The 16,381-nt window shown below is 38.4% G+C and overlaps 1 protein-coding gene across 5 annotated transcripts in view; it reads right to left on the bottom strand.

Annotated features, from left to right (window-relative positions):
- Nucleotides 1-14,787: 14,787 nt before the first annotated feature.
- Nucleotides 14,788-16,381, bottom strand: part of LOC141371974 (serine-rich coiled-coil domain-containing protein 2) — a 104,278-nt gene continuing 102,684 nt past the window's right edge. For 4 of the 5 annotated variants that reach the window (XM_073890422.1, XM_073890425.1, XM_073890423.1 and 1 more), the window contains one exon: nt 14,788-16,142. In XM_073890422.1, the coding sequence (XP_073746523.1) occupies nt 15,324-16,142 (819 nt within the window). In that variant the 3' untranslated portion in view covers nt 14,788-15,323. The remainder of the gene's footprint in view (nt 16,143-16,381) is intronic. The other variant, XM_073890426.1, reaches the window with a different exon arrangement.

Genomic DNA, 16,381 nt, shown 5'->3' with positions numbered 1-16,381 from the left:
GGAAGGCTTGCAGGAGGTGGGCTGGACAGGTGGAGAGACCTCTTTAATAATGTTGCTGTGTGAAGAACTTGTATTTGGATTCCATCGTAGTCTTTCCCAAGGCAAGTAAAGAATTTACACTAGTGTGAAATTATTTTTGGTAGCCAGACTGTGTTTTGTATTTTCCATTTCACCTAGGATTAACACTGAACAAAATGGGTCCTTCATTTATAACAGTTGCATTTATAAAGCATTTAACTCTATTCTTGCAAATAGAAAGCCCTCAACAAACATTAAGTCTTACTATGTGCCAAACTTCCTCATTGGGCACAAGCCTGGGGGCCACAGTAATGGTATTTCCCCAGTGTAGTCTCTACGAGAACTACAGCAACCCCTACAATTCCATGTTTCCTTTGAGACTCGCTGTATCTTCTGCAATTTTCAGTAACAAAGAGGACTTTGCTAAATTTGATTTTTTTGTTTATATCACAGCAAAAGGAGTTGATTTGGAAAACAAAATTCAAATTGTAGAATTGAATATTCCTTCTTTAAAGTGTACCCATCAGACATTGTAATCTGCCCCACTGAAGGCAGCTTAACCTTCCTTGAAGCTTCTTGGTTCCCATGAAAAGTAATCTCTTCCTCTCACCCCTACTCCTCATCTCTATACCTCTTACTGTGCTGAAAAAAATATATGTATCAGGCATGAGGCTCTATATTCTGTTTGGGGAGCATATATCTAAAACCATAAGCCCTACAGTCTGGCACGCTCGGCTTCCCAAATGCCTCTATACTTTATTTCTAAGATCCTGGATATTTCAATAAGGGAAAATACAAGATGAATTTTATTACAATGTAGGGCCACCATTTGGGGCCTAAGCAGTCAGCACCTGTGGCAATGTGTGTTCGGAGGAATGAAGTAGGAATAAAATACTTAAAGCCTTCAGTGGGGCTCTCAGAGCCAGGAGATGCCAAACTAAGAGGGTCCGTCCAGGGGCCCTGCACACTTTATGTGCTTCCTGGCTCCATGGGCCAGTGTGACAGGCCTCTGACAAAGACAGCACGGGCTTTACCATCCTTGCCCCCCAAAGGTTGAAGGTTGTCTTGACTCACTGCTGCTGTCCTCGAGGTCACTAAAGACCACAGAAGGAGTTCATGGCCACAGGGAGTCTCTCAAGTGTGTCCCACATCAGCAGCATCAGCCTCAAGAGGGCCATGCAATCAGTCAAGGAGAAGGAAAAAGACATCCACATTGGAAAGAAATAAGTAAAACTGTCTCTCTCTCTCTCTCTCTTTTTTTTTTTTTTGCAGATAACATGACCCTGTATGTAGAAAATCCCATAGAACCCACAAAAGTGCTATTAGAACTAATACATAAGTACAGTAAGTTGTAGGATACTAGATCGAGATACAAAAATCAATTATATTTCTATATATGAACAATGAATAATCTGAAAAGAAATTGAGAATGCAATTCTTTTCACAATAGTATTAAAAAGAATAAAAAACAGGAATCAGTTTAACAAAAGAAGTATAAGACTTAGACACTGGAAATTATAAAACACTGCTAAGGGAAATTTTAAAAAAATCTAAGGAGCGCCTGGGTGGCTCAGTCGGTTAAGTGTCTGCTTTTGGCTCAGGTCATGATCTCGGGGTCCTGGGATCTAGCCCTGCATCGAGCTCCCTGCTCAGCAGGGAGTCTGCTTCTCCCTCTCCCTCTGCCCCTCCCCCTACTCATACTCTCACTCTCTCTCTCTCTCTTAAATAAATACAATCTTAGTCTCTTCAACAAATGGTGTTGGGAAAATTGAACAGACACATGCAGAAGAATGAAACTGGACCATTTCCTTACACCACACACAAAAATAGACTCCAAATGGTTGAAAGACCTAAACGTGAGACAGGAGTCCATCAACATCCTAAAGGAGAACACAGGCAGCAACCTCTTCGACCTCAGCCTCAGGAGCTTCTTCCTAGAAACATCGCCAAAGGCAAGGGAAGCAAGGGCAAAAATGAAGTATTGGGATTTCATCAAGATAAAACCTTTTGACCAGCAAAAGAAACAGTCCAAAAAACCAAAAGACAACCGACAGAATGGGAGAAGATATTTGCAAATGAAATAGCAGATAAAGGGCTAGTATCCAAAATCTATAAAGAACTTATCAAACTCAACACCCAAAGAACAAATGATCCAATCAAGAAATGGGCAGAAGACATGAACAGACATTTTTCCAAAGAAGACATCCAAATGGCCAACAGACACATGAAAAAGTGCTCAACATCACTCGGCATCAGGGAAATCCAAATCAAAACCTCAATGAGATACCACCTCACACCCATCAGAATGGCTAAAATTAACAAGTCAGAAAACGACAGATGTTGGCGGGGATGTGGAGAAAGGGGAACCCTCCTACACTGTTGGTGGGAATGCAAGCTGGTGCAACCACTCTGGAAAACAGCATGGAGGTTCCTCAAAAAGTTGAAAATAGAGCTCCCATATGATCCAGCATTTGCACTACTGGGTATTTACCCCAAAGATACAAATGTAGGGATCCGAAGGGGTACATGCACCCCAATGTTTATAGCAGCAATGTCCACAATAGCCAAACTGTGGAAAGAGCCAGGATGTCCATCAACAAATGAATGGATAAAGATGTGGTATACATATATATATACACACACACACACACACACACACACACACACACACACACACACACAATGGAATATTATGCGGCCATCAAAAGGAATGAGATCTCGCCATTTGCAATGACGTGGATGGAACTGGAGGGTGTTATGCTGAGTGAAATAAGTCAATCAGAGAAAGACATGTATCATATGACCTCACTGATATGAGGAATTCTTAATCTCAGGAAACAAACTGAGGGTTGCTGGAGTGGGAGTGGGGTGGGAGGGATGGGGTGGCTGGGTGATAGACATTGGGGAGGGTATGTGCTATGGTTAGCGCTATGAACTGTGCAAGATTGTTGAATCACAGATCTGTACCTCTGAAACAAATAATGAAATATATGTTAAGAAAAAGAGAAGAAGAAGATAGCAGGAGGGGAAGAATGAAGGGGGGGAAATCGGAGGGGGAGACGAACCATGAGAGATGATGGACTCTGAAAAACAAACTGAGGGTTCTAGAGGGGAGGGGAGTGGGGGCATGGGTTAGCCTGGTGATGGGTATTAAAGAGGGCATGTTCTGCATGGAGCACTGGGTGTTATACACAAACAATGAATCATGGAACACTACATCAAAAACTATGTAGTGTATGATGTAATGTATGGTGATTAACATAACAATAAAAAATTTAAAGAAAAAAATAAATACAATCTTAAAAAAAAAGATCTAAACAACTCAAGAGATATTTCATGTTCATGGATTAGATGACTCGATGGTGTTAAGAAGACTATTCTCCCCAAATTGAATACATTGCATGCAATTCTTATCAAAATTTCAGCATGCTGTTTTGCAGAACTTGATGAAATGATCCTAAAATATATATGGAATTATAAGAGGACATGAAAGGTCAAAATAATCCTTAAAAAAAAGAACAAATTTGGAGAACTTTAACTTCCTAATTTCAAAACTTATTATAAAGTTATAGTTAGGGTAAAAGCAAGGCCCTTGTAAAAAGACAGACATACGAATCTGTAGACTATAGAGGAGAGTTGACTGTCCAAAAAAAATTACTTGTATTTATGGTTAATTTATTTTCAACAAAGGTGCCAAGACAATCCACTGAGTAAAGGATAGCCTTTTTAACAAATGGAGCTGGGACAATTGGATATCCACACATGAAAAGATAAACCTTAAAATCTTAACTCACACCCTACACAAAAATTAACGCAAAATGAATCACAGACTTAAATGTAAGAGCTAAAATAATAAAACTTTTTAAAAGATGACATAGGGGAAAATCTTCAAGTCCTTAGATTAAGCCAAGATTTCTTAGATATGATACCCAGAGTACAATATATTTTTAAAAATTGACAAAATTGATCTATTTAAAATTGCAAGCTTTTGGACTTCAAAAAACATTATTTCTCTGAAATGAAGACAAGCAGCAGATTGGGAGAAAATACCTGCAAAACACATATCTGGTAAATGACTTTTACCTAGAATATAAATAGAATCCCCATACCTCAATAATAAGACAAGCAAGCCTACAAAAAAAAAAAAAAAGGACAAAAGATTTAAATAATTTAAATAGACATTTTACCAAGGAAGATCTATGAATGGTGAAAAAGCCCACAAAAAGATGCTCAGCACGGCAGTCGTTAGGAAACCACAAAGCAAAACCACAATGAGATACCATTTCACACCTGGTAGGGTGGTTATAATAAAAGCCAAACAATAACAAATGTTGTCAAGGATGTGGAGAAATAAGAACCTTGTACGTTGCTGGTAGGGACATAAAATAGTACAGCAACTTTAGAAAACAGTTTGGTAGTTTAAACAAAAATTTGTCCTATGGCCCAGCAATTCCACTGTTTAAGGTATGTATCTACCAAAGCAAGATGAAAACGTATGTCCACGCAACGACTTACACATGACTGTTGTTAGCAACACAAATCACAGTAACCCCAAACTGGAAACGATGTCAGTATCTGTCAACTGCTGAATGTGGTGTTTCCATGAAATGAAAAGTTATTTAGCAATGAAAAGGAATGAACTGATTCATGTTATGACTTGGATGAACCTCGACACATTATGCTAAGTAGAAGAAACTATACCCAAGAGACTATATCTTATTTGATTTCATTTATATAAAAAGTCCAGAAAAGGCAAATTATGGAGATAGAAAGTAGGATAGTGATGCTTAAGACAGGCGCAGGGAATATATTAAATGAGCATATGGGATCTCACCGGGGTGAGGAAAACGTTCTAAAACTGATGTATGCTGAGGGTTGCACGATCTGGTAAATTTTTAAAAAAGCATTGACTTGTATGCTTGGAATGGGTGAATTATATGATATGCAAAGTATGCCTTGATCAAGTAGCATTTAAATAAAGTAAAGTGAGGCCACGCAGCTTGGGAAAAAACAACCTACTTTATCTCCCTACCAGTGAGTATCAACTCTGGGAGGGGGAGGTGTGACAGGCAGGGGAATGATATCTTATTTAAAGATGCTTAATCAGTGTAAAATACAAAGAACTCAGGGAAGCTGGGGCAAAATTCTCTTGCATATTGGGAACACTCAGAAGCTGGAGAGAGAAAATATAGTCAGCAGGAATTCAAAGGGGCTAGAAAGAGCATTGTGTCTTCTTGCCCACATCATGCAGAAGAGGAGGAACAGTTCTTTGCCCCATTCCCCACAGAGCCACCACACCCTAATCTGCACAGCTCACTACTCTGAACACTCGTCTCTTCCCTCTTCTCAGGCTCTGCAGAGAATCAGACGTTGGATGCACGTGGCACAAAGGCACCTGTCTTTGAAGTGCTGAACTTGTCACATATGATTTACAAGGGCTGAGTGGCATAAGGACAAAATAGTTAAGCATGGGGGGCTTATTCAGATAAAAGGAAAAATTACCATTCCCTAAGGCAGAGAAACACAATCTTTGGTCTAGTAACTTCATTTGCAGTTAGAAGCTATTGGGGAAGTGGGGGTGAGGTTGGGCCACCAGCTACAGAAAGGCAAGTATTGATAACAAGAGACACAGTTGTCATGGGAAGAATTCTGTTTCTCTGCACACTGAATGAATACATGCTTGGATTTTCACCCGGTTGCTTGTTAGGGATTCCTTTTCCTGTTCTACTTCTCAACAGTGTGCAGTTGTGTGTGGTGTTCCTTAGGGCAAGAAACTGTGAGCTGAACCTGGGCTGTTCAACACTGGGCACCTGGACTCAGGCAGATTTTCCTACTCACCCCAAACTGCAGTAAAAACTTAATGTTAAGGAAACCATAAATAAATGGTATACTAAAAGGCTGAGGTCTTCCTCCTTGGCTCAGAACAAGCAGAGTTGGGTGGACTGTTCTTGAGCTTGCCCAAGTTTGGCCAAGACAGGAGGCAGCAGAGCCAGAGCTGAACTGATCAGATGAGTCTTTGGGTCTGTAACCAAAGCATGGCCAGGCAAAGCCTTGAGACTTGTGTGTTCTGGTTTCCAGCATCACCGAACCATACTTTAAAAATCTATACAATTGCATGATACCAGCCCTGAAGTTCTGGTTATATAAGAAGAGTTAACATCCCACAGCAAACAGCCCTAATGATGCCGTAGGATCCAGGTAAGGATTAATCAACCTCTACAGAATTTCACTCATGGCACTCACATTTGAGAGGTTGTAAATAAAACCCATGACTAATAAGAAAATACTACATGGAGAAGGGTTGGTGTAGATATAAGATGAATATCTCCAGGCCCAGTTAGTATATGCTAAGTGTGTAATCTATTCAAGTTCAGGAGAAATGTATTTTGTCACTGATAGAGGCCCTATCTCTGATGCAAATCCCAATTACCTGAATGCAAAATGGAGTAAAACAATGATGCAGTAGTACTACATTTGGTGTCAAATAGATCTGCCACTAGCTGTGTCTTTGCATAAGTGACTTAAAATTTGCTGACACATCATCCTGTAACAGGACGTTGTGAACAAAGATGGCTCACTCCTCCATGGCTGTACCCCTGTAACCAGAGACTGCTGGGCCTGCGGACCCTGCAGGGAGATGAAGGAAGCCCAGGACACATCTTTTCTTGCTCCAGGGAAGTGTACAGGAGCACAGGAGACAGGGAACAAGCAACCATAGGAAGGGGACAGGTGCAGGTAGACTTAAACAGGTAGGTGAGAAGGAATTGGCTCTAATGGATACTGACCAATATACTGATGGGATACTGAGGGTTATGCCAGGGCAATGGGCCCAGAGGCTGGGAAAGGGAGGCTTCCAAAGCTCCTGCCATTTTCTTCTGGCTCTGACTCTCTACATGTAAGGATCATCACTACCTGCCACATCTTTTTTGAGTGCCTTCCTCTTTAGTGTTTTACACATTTTGTTGAGTGGGGCAACATAGTTAATAAAGGTAACCATTAAAGAAAATGCAACAATTTTGTACCCATGGATTTTAGTAACATTTCTAGTTCCTGTCCAATAGCCCCAAACATGTCCTTGCTCCAGATAAGTCTGGTGGGGCACAGGAATAAAATTTAGCTGAGGCCAATTTGACCATGTGTTGACATACTAGTGACATTTCACATCCTATTATATCCTGTTCCTAGAAAACTTAAGTATCTTCCATTTCAAATGTTTTAACTTGCTGTTGCTAGTTAACAAGAGAAATTTTAAAGAATTTGAAATGCCCCACTCCATCCCTCACCCTTTCCCAACTTCAGCTCAATTGGTTGGGGGTTTTCAAATTCATGGTCACTCTTTCTGCAGGTCCTATCCTGACCTTCCATTTGTCTACTCATGTAACAATGTATCAGTAACCAGATAGAGAGGCATGAGTGGTGGAGAGGACCAGCTCCCTCCAGGGTGTTGAGGGCTCCCGCTGAGGAGATGGCTTTCAGGTGTGTGCAAATCCAGTGGAACCAGAAAAGGCTGGACAAGAAGATGCAACGCTGAAGGATGAGTAAGAGTTTAAAGGCAGACCAGGCAGCACCAGGAGCTTGGAGGAAGCCTGGCTGCACTGAGGATTCCTGTGCTCCTTAATTTCACTAAGTCATAGCCCAAGTCAGCTGGGCTCAGGAAAGGCTCTAGGTTTACTTCTGGGTTCAAAACTTAAATGAGGACTATAGGATTGTGGTGATAGCCATGAGTAAAGTCAGAAATTCCTAAGGACAAGGTGACCCAACTCTCCCTTTCCATAAAACTTTATTTTCTAGGCTCAAAGTAGTGTGTGTGTTTTAGGGGAAGTGGGGGTGTGGAGTAAGGAGGATCAATTAGTGAGTGCCTTTGTGCCAGGTGCTTTACAAATGCTGCCTAGGCAATAGAAATGACCTGGCTAGTTAAAAGAAACAAAAAAACCCTTTTCTGATTATAAGAGCATGGTCTCTTAATTTAAAAACATAGAAAATATAAAGATGAAGATTAAAAAATAAAACCACCCATAATTTTTTTTTAAGATTTATTTATTTGACAGAGAGACAGAGCAAAGAGAGGGAACACAAGCAGGGGGAGTGGGAGAGGGAGAAGCAGGCTTCCCATTGAGCAGGAAGCCTGATGCCGGGCTCGATCCCAGGACCCTATCCCAGGACCCTGGGACCATGACCTGAGTCGAAGGCAGACGCTTAACGACTTAGCCACCCAGGCGCCCAAACCACCCATAATTCTATCCCTATTCTTAACTACTGTTCTTTTGTCTAGGTATTTATAGGCACATACATACTGGGAGTGTACTGCATTCACAGCTTTGTTATTTTGCTTTTGTCCCAGTTATGGGACAAAATACTTTGAGTAAATGTTATAATGTGAACACTCTGAGTAAATATTCTTTAAGACATTAAGAGACCATATAATTACTTTCATAATGGATTTTTTTTTACTATGATGAAGTAGGATTTATTTTACTTTTTTATTATGATGTTAATCACCATACATCATTAGTTTTTGATGTAGTGTTCCATGATTCATTGTTTGTGCATAACACCCAGTGCTCCACGAAGAACATGCCCTCTTTAATACCCATCACCAGGCTAACCCATCCCCCCACCCCCCTCCCCTCAAGAACCCTTCATATGTGAATAATTTAATCACCCCATCAGAAATTTCTTATTTTCCATTCTTAATTTAAATAGATCTTTGCGTACAAAGGTGTATAAATGGCCTGCCATTCTATTTTGCCTCACTCTACTAGCAAAGGTCAAGTTTTTATGTTTCATTGTACTTTTGTCTGTGGTTGGTCCATTCTGCAACTTAAGTAATGCTTTTTGCAACATTCACAAATGATTATAAATCCACGGTCTCCTCTGCTTCTCAGATTCTTGGGGAGTTCTGAAAGGCAGGAGTTCACTGTTCTTTATTCCCTTGCCCTCAGCCCAAGCTCCCTTTAGAAGAACAGTCAGACCAAGGTCTAGGGTTCTCAGGGAGTCCTGAGATGAGCTGCCCAGGTCAGGCATAAACCCAATCCCAAACATCTCCTCTAAGCTCTAACCCTGGCTCTTTGAACAGGACCGAGGTAGCAAGGTGCTTAGAGTACATGTGTTTGCATCTCAGCGTTAGTCTGGGATACAACTTACGAAAAACCATGAACAAATAATTCATCAAAGATCCTATTTTTTCTTTTCACTGCAACTCATGAAAACTACTTTTAATTTACAGTACATAAATATAACATTTCATCTAAGATTTGTCGTGAAAATTCCTTAGAACTCAAAAGTATTTTGAACTAGTCATGTGCTTAAAAAGGTCTCAAGTTGGTTGAATGTATCATTACCTATGACATATGTGATAATGATCTAAGTTTTACTTGTAATTCAGTAAAAAATTCTAAGGCAAATGCACATTTGTTAAGGGAGAATGGTTTTGGAGGTAGCCCTCCATCAGTTGGGGACCTATTCTGCTGTAATGTGGTCTCTTCCACGGCAGGGATGTGTCTCATTGATCCCCTACAAGATCAAATCCGGGGTTTGGCACACAACAAGCATTTTAACAATATTTACTGGGAGGAATCAAAGAAAAGCTGGTATCTTTCACTTTAACAGATGAACATTTGAGATGTGCTTTTGCAGAAAACTATAATCACCTAAAATATCACCAAAGAAGCATTATTCATATTCAAAATGTATGCCTGAATAAATTTATGTGTGGATTAGATCAGATAACAGGTCATACTCCCAAATCTGGAAAACAGCAATACCGTTTCTATGGTTGGAAAATCAGAGAAAGGTCTGTGAGGAATTGTTTCTTTTTTTTTTTTATAAGACATGGATGCTAATTTGAGGATTTTTGGGGAAGAACTCATGAATGAGGAAAAGGCTCTTCCAGATGACCTAAATTTCTCCTCACAGATCACATAGCAAAAAATGGCAGGTAACCAAAAGTATCAACTAGGCCATACTAGATTTTATATGTATACGAGAATGGGACAGAAGGAAAATGAAGCCTGGATGTAAACTGTATGAATTGAATGTTAAAGGTAGACTTCAGAATATGAGATCCTATGGGCCAAGGCCTAAAAGGGAAGGTGGTTTAAGAGAGTTAGAAGCCTCAAAATTAAATCCTGGCTGATGACATAAGAAAGAAAGGGCAGAGAATTTAAGAATATTTGATATGGCTAAAGAAGTTCTCGAATCAAATCAGATTATCAAAGGGAAATGAAAGCATGTAACCAATAATTAATACAGAAGCAAAGATGTGAATAGTAAAAGGCAGTTAAAGCCCAGAATAAAATGAAATGAGGGGGAAAGGAGTTTTCTTGTTATGTTCTAAATGAGATGATAAACAGGGCATTCCTGAATAGGATGGCATGATGTTAAAACCACCTGCAGCTCCTTAAGCTCCATGAGGCAGGGACCACGTGGTCTTCAACCTCAGTACACCCAGCAGTTAGCATAGGGACTGACACCCATAAGACATCCACAAAAATTACTTAAACCCCATTAATAGAAGGATAAGTCAGATTCAACTTCTACTTGTCTTTCTGTGGGGGAAAAAAAAGATTTTCAGAATGGAAAATGTGGAATGAACATGAGGAACAAATGAAATTACACTTGATAACAGCCTAAAAAAGAAAAATTTAGAGTTAATCCAACTAAGAAAGTACTTGCTAATAACTCAGAGGGCCTTAAAACTGATAGAGATGACTTAAGAGGTGGTAAATGCCATTATTAAATTTATTAGTAATGAAATTTCCTTCATTCTTTTTCCAACATTTATAAAACCATTTTGAATTAATAATTAATATCACTGCATCAACTTTTTATATCTCATTATATCTCATTATATATTACCACATATAGTTGAATTGGAAAATTATAAATGCCTTGTTCCTTTTGTTCCTAAAAACTATGTAAAATTTCATTAAGCACTCTTGTTGCTTCAAGCTTTTTTTGTATATGTCTAAAAAAATAATTAAAATTACAAAGTTTTCCTCTTGTATGCAGTATTCTCACTCAAGGTGCTAATATTTTTTTAAGTAAAAATTATCTGTTATCCCAATTATTTTTCTGAGATAAAGCAGGCATTTGATTAAAATGGAAACGGATGCATTAGATCACTTACAGAGTCGGTGGAAACACTAAATTATTGTTCACCTCCTACTTAATCAGGGCTTGGAGTGTGATACGTGTGTAGAAGGGAGCATGTAAAATGACAGTTTGAAAATCAACCAAATGAAGAGCATTTTGGATCTTTGTGGAGAAAAATATATCCGAGAAAAAGTACACTATGGAAGGCAGTGTTGAGGACAAGAAAACTTTTATAATTATGAACTTTATTTTTATTTACTATGCCAACATTTTCAGGAAAGAGACTTTACATCCAGTTTTTATAACTCATTTTACAAGCAAATTCTAATATACAGTATTTACTCTGGTTTTTAAAATCAATGGGGAAAACAATACTGCAGGTATTAAAGACTGTGGTGTTTTTTAGTTAGTAATGACTTAGAGACTTTAAATTTGTAGGGTCAGTATTATTTTGTTATGGTGACACTCTAATGAGGAGAAAGTGGGTAGCTTTTCCCCAACACAGTTAAAATATATGATGTATCTTTAATTAATAGCATAGTTGTAGATTGGCACCCACCATCATAATCATTTATCCAAGTGTATTCTTTCAAATTGCTGCAGCAGAAAAATTGAAGGGAGGTGTGGAAAGAAAATTAGAAAATATAATTCAAGCATCAGAATTAAGAAAAACAGCAAGGCCATCATCCTCAAGGAAAAACATCAGGTATTTGTATTACAGCTATAATTAATTTTCAAATGTATGCATAGGCATGCAAACATAACCACCTGAACTAATTTATAAACACGAAAACTACTGTGTAGGAGAAGAGTAAACTGAAACTATGCTGCAGTCTTACTGAACTTCATTGCAAGCCTAGTTGGTGACTCCAAATTACATCGTCAGTGTCCCAGAGACCAGGAAACCATCATGACAACTCTGCCCAGAAATGAGAAGTGCACTTCTGTGTCTGTAACAACCATCTACAGGAAGACCAGAAGTGACAGTAGCTACGGGAGGGGGTGGATCATGTTCTCTTTGACACACTGAGTAAAATACTTAAGGGTACCATGAAACATTCAAAGAACTTAGTGCTTTAATGAGTAAAGTGACATGCTGAGGATATAATTCTGTGAAAGGCTGTACTTCAAACAGCAACAGTTATAGAGAAATTCATTTCAACAACAAAGCCACGCCCAAGAGGCATTTCGATATTTCAGGCACAACTCCAAGCAATTAAGCTTATTTTAAAGTGCAAATCTGATACTTTCTCTCATTATTCAGATTTTTACTTGTTAAAATACTTACTAAGTTCCCTAACGTCTATATAAATACAATGAACAGTAGTCTATATGCCTGAAAATATTGCACAAATTAAAATGAGACTCCAAAAGAAAAATGCTAGAGGGTCTCAGTTATTAGAAACATTCTAAATGATATAACTATATAATCCTTTGTTTAATGCCTTAAAATCATCTGCACCTGTATTGATTAACTCCTTAGGCCAAGCCTTCTCTAAAGAATTTGATATACATCCATTCCATCAACAGCCGAATGTCAAATTCTACATGCTCTATTACTTTTCTCATTCACAAATGTGAAACTTAACCAACCCCCACAAAACTTTTTCTTCAGGATTTACAATTCATATACTGCAGCCATCTTCACCGAAATCACAAGAACTCAGAAAAAAAGTGATCTGAGTTCCCGTAGAGGAGGATTTGGCACAGAGTTGACTTATAGAAGCACTAAACAGAGATCAAGCCAAATCTGAGAGTGATCCCTGATTATTCAGGTGAGTTACATCCTCACCTCATTTCTGACTTAATTACTATGGAGCAGTTTTTAAAGAAATATTCATGCAGTTTTTAAAAGCAAACTGCAGGCAAAACTTGTTTTGTACAAGCATACTAGATTTTTTCTCTTAAATATATTATGCTTCATAATTATATTGCTGAGCCAAGACTGAGGCTCAACAAAAGCACAGAGAAGTTGATAAACTCATGGGTTAATATTTCTGTAAATTCATCAGGGAGAAAAAATAGAGCAGGAAAAAGACTGGAATAAACAAATTGCAGGAGTCAACATTTTTATATGACAAAGATATTTCCCTCAGACTAGGGGGTCAAAAATAAGTAAAAGCTTTGAACTTTTCCATTAAAGGACTACTTGTAAATAATATTTCACAAGAGTCTACACCAACTTCTAAATAAACCAAAACCAATTCATCAATGTTTACTTTAGGAAAATATAGTGTGATAACATTCCATTTGCAATATATGAGATCAGTTTTTGTTCCTCTTCAAGATGATACACCACATGTACCCACTTACAGCTGCCAGCCATCACTTCTTGTCTCTATGAACAAAGAAGAGCTTTGCTGATATGTCTGAGTACTTTACACTAACAATATCTGGACTATGTGAAAATCTTTCTGAACTTTAGCGCTTCTCTGTTGAATGAGACTATGGTACTAGATTTGTGTCGCTCACCTCTTACCAAATCCAAGAATGGTTTTTGTATCCAGTGAATGGCAAATTCACTCAAATGGTCCTCTGGTAGGCAAGGGAAGACTACATCAAAATGACAGGAAACAGCTCTTTCGAAATTTCCACAAAAGCACTTGCTGTTGTTTTTCTTAAAAGGGGCAATTTCACCAGTGTCCATTTTTAAAATGAAATCCCTGGAACTTTGAGTGACTAACTTTTTGGTCATAATCCCTTATGATACAGTTTTGGTCAGCTGATCACAACAAAAATTGACTTTGTAAAAGGCTATCTGAAAAACATTAATTCTAATTAAAGCAGCAACAGGTGAACTGCCTAAAGATGACATGATTTGGGAGAACAGAGGGTAAATTTATTGAACCATCTGATGAGTGGCCCGCACCATGATTGGGTTGGTGTATATGGTCCCTTGGCGGTTCCCCAGCTACCTTCCTAAAACATTAAGATAGCTTTTAATACCTTTTAATAAAACACAATGTCCCTCTCCAATTCTATTTTTCATCCCAAATCTACTTTTCAAGAAACTGCCAAACACACTAACATAAAAGGGAAACCTGGAAAACTCAGAAAAACAAAAACTATTAAGAATTCCAGCTTTCTCAAGATAGTCTTACTTAAGTTTATAATTATTCTCAAAATATTTTAACTGTTTTGCTATAGAAAATAGTTTCAATCCCTATTCCGTGGGGTATTTATAGCTCATCAAAGGTTTGTGCAAACATTTCAAGTCCATTATTCCAGTCTTCAGATATTAGCAGAAAGTCAATAAATATAAATATTATAATAAAGACTTAATTTAAAATATAAGCTGTGGAACCTTAAAACAGTTATCATGGATCCATAAGCCTACAGGGTTCAAAACAATTACCAGCAAAACTCTAGCACCAACAACACATGTTACAAAATGAATACATCTTTAGGTACAGGCTTCAAAATGTAACCCAAGCTTTCCAAAATTTATGGAGTAGCAAAAACAAATACAAATGGGGTGGGTGGGTGTGTGTGCGTGTGTGTGTGTGCGTGTGTGTGTGTGTACTCACACACATGCAAAACAAGATGCTAAAGCAACATAGAATTGGTTTTTATATCACATGAAACATCTTTGTTTCTTTATGTGGTAAATAAATAAATACTGAGACTAACTGGCTGATCCTAGCAAGGAAAAATAAAACTTACATAGACTTCCCATTAAAAGCCTGATCTCTTTTATTCATCACAAAGCTTTTGCATAGACCTTTTGAATACACAAAGCACTGGCCAGAATTTTACTTACAGTCTACCATCTTCAATTATCACCATATCTTCAGTTAAAACAGTAACCATATTCACAGGAGGGACAAGTGAAAAAGGGTGAGGCTCTAAGAACCACATTTAATACAGACCTTAAAAGGACTAAATGAACAAAGCACTTTTCTTGCCTGCTAAGTGGAATATTATGAACTTTCTGATGTGCAGAGGGATGGATAACATGATTAGAGCCTTCTGTAGGTCTCTGAAATGGGCAAGCAAACTTTTGTGTTTACCTGAGACAAATATACTCAAATGCTGTGTACTTCAACCAGGATATAAAATGGAAGAGCCAAACTATTAGAAGCTTCCACATTTTAATTTTAAGATTTGCAAGCTTTCAATGAAACCTCCATCATGGTAGCAAACTGCACATAAAGCTATTACAGAACAGATTGTTTTTTTAAAAAACAAATTGGCAGGTGATGGCTGTGCACTTAATGTATCTTTGGTTTAGGAAGACGGGAGTATCGATTAGAAGCCAAACAATCCCCAGAATTCAAATTGCTGTTCAGATTCTGCATGATTTCTTTTCTTCTTGTTAGAGGCCTTGGGATGCTTGTCTTGGCCTGGAAGTTTTGAGGCTCTAGTTGGGAGCTGCTTATTTGTTTTTGTCTGAAAGAGCCAGAAGGGGGACGGAGCTTAGATGCTTTTGGATTTGGATTGCTTGCAAGATTTGTTTGACTAGATGTTGGCTGAAGTTTTGATGAATTCCATGGTGTGATTATTGGTGACTTTTTACAAGTGGGAGTCCTACTTGGAGATGATTCAGAAACTGGAGGAGGTACCAAAGAATTTGAGATGGATGGCTTAAAAAGCGGTAAGGACTTGGGCTGGGATGTGCAGCCCTCCAGTGAAGACTGATTTCTTCCAACTCTCTTAGTATGATCTACTGTACTTGACTGGGGAAGTGTCTGAAGGGAAGTAGGTACAAATTGCATGTCACTAATTTGATTATTTGCCGAATGATAAGGCTCTTGAGCATTCGTGGTCATGTTCAAGTTTGCTTCAGAAGATGTATTCTTAGCCACATCCTCAGCGAATTGTGGGCTTGAAGAAAAAGGCTGGTCTTCCAGACCATAGCTGCTTTCTTGTTGTAAGCCATGTGTAAAGCTTTCATCCAGATGTGCAACACCCCGCTGTATGTCCTGGATTGTGCATTCACTGTGGGCCTCGATATGTTGCGGCTTTATTAGTTTTCCCTGGGCGTGGTCTGTGGGTCTGGGAAGGCTGCTGGAAGGCTGTAGTACTTGAGGCTATTAAAATAAAAAAAAACATTAAGCAACAATTCATTTTACAAATGCCACCCAGATTTATGTAAGTTCCAATTAGGCTGTGTTGGTACTTATGTTTTAATATGAAAAGTATGTGGGTTTTTTTTTAATAGAAAAATAAACTGCAATATTCAAGTGAATTCATGAGACACATACAAGAGTGATAATGCAAACAAAAAATGATACAGGCAGTAAACACTGAACAAGATTTGAAATCAAAC

This window comes from Callorhinus ursinus, unplaced genomic scaffold (genome assembly GCF_003265705.2).
Source record: "Callorhinus ursinus isolate GAN/ISIS: 27379988/994484 unplaced genomic scaffold, GSC_fseal_2.0 scaffold152, whole genome shotgun sequence".
NCBI classification, from domain to species: domain Eukaryota; kingdom Metazoa; phylum Chordata; class Mammalia; order Carnivora; family Otariidae; genus Callorhinus; species Callorhinus ursinus.
This window is presented reverse-complemented; position numbering and strand designations above follow the sequence as displayed.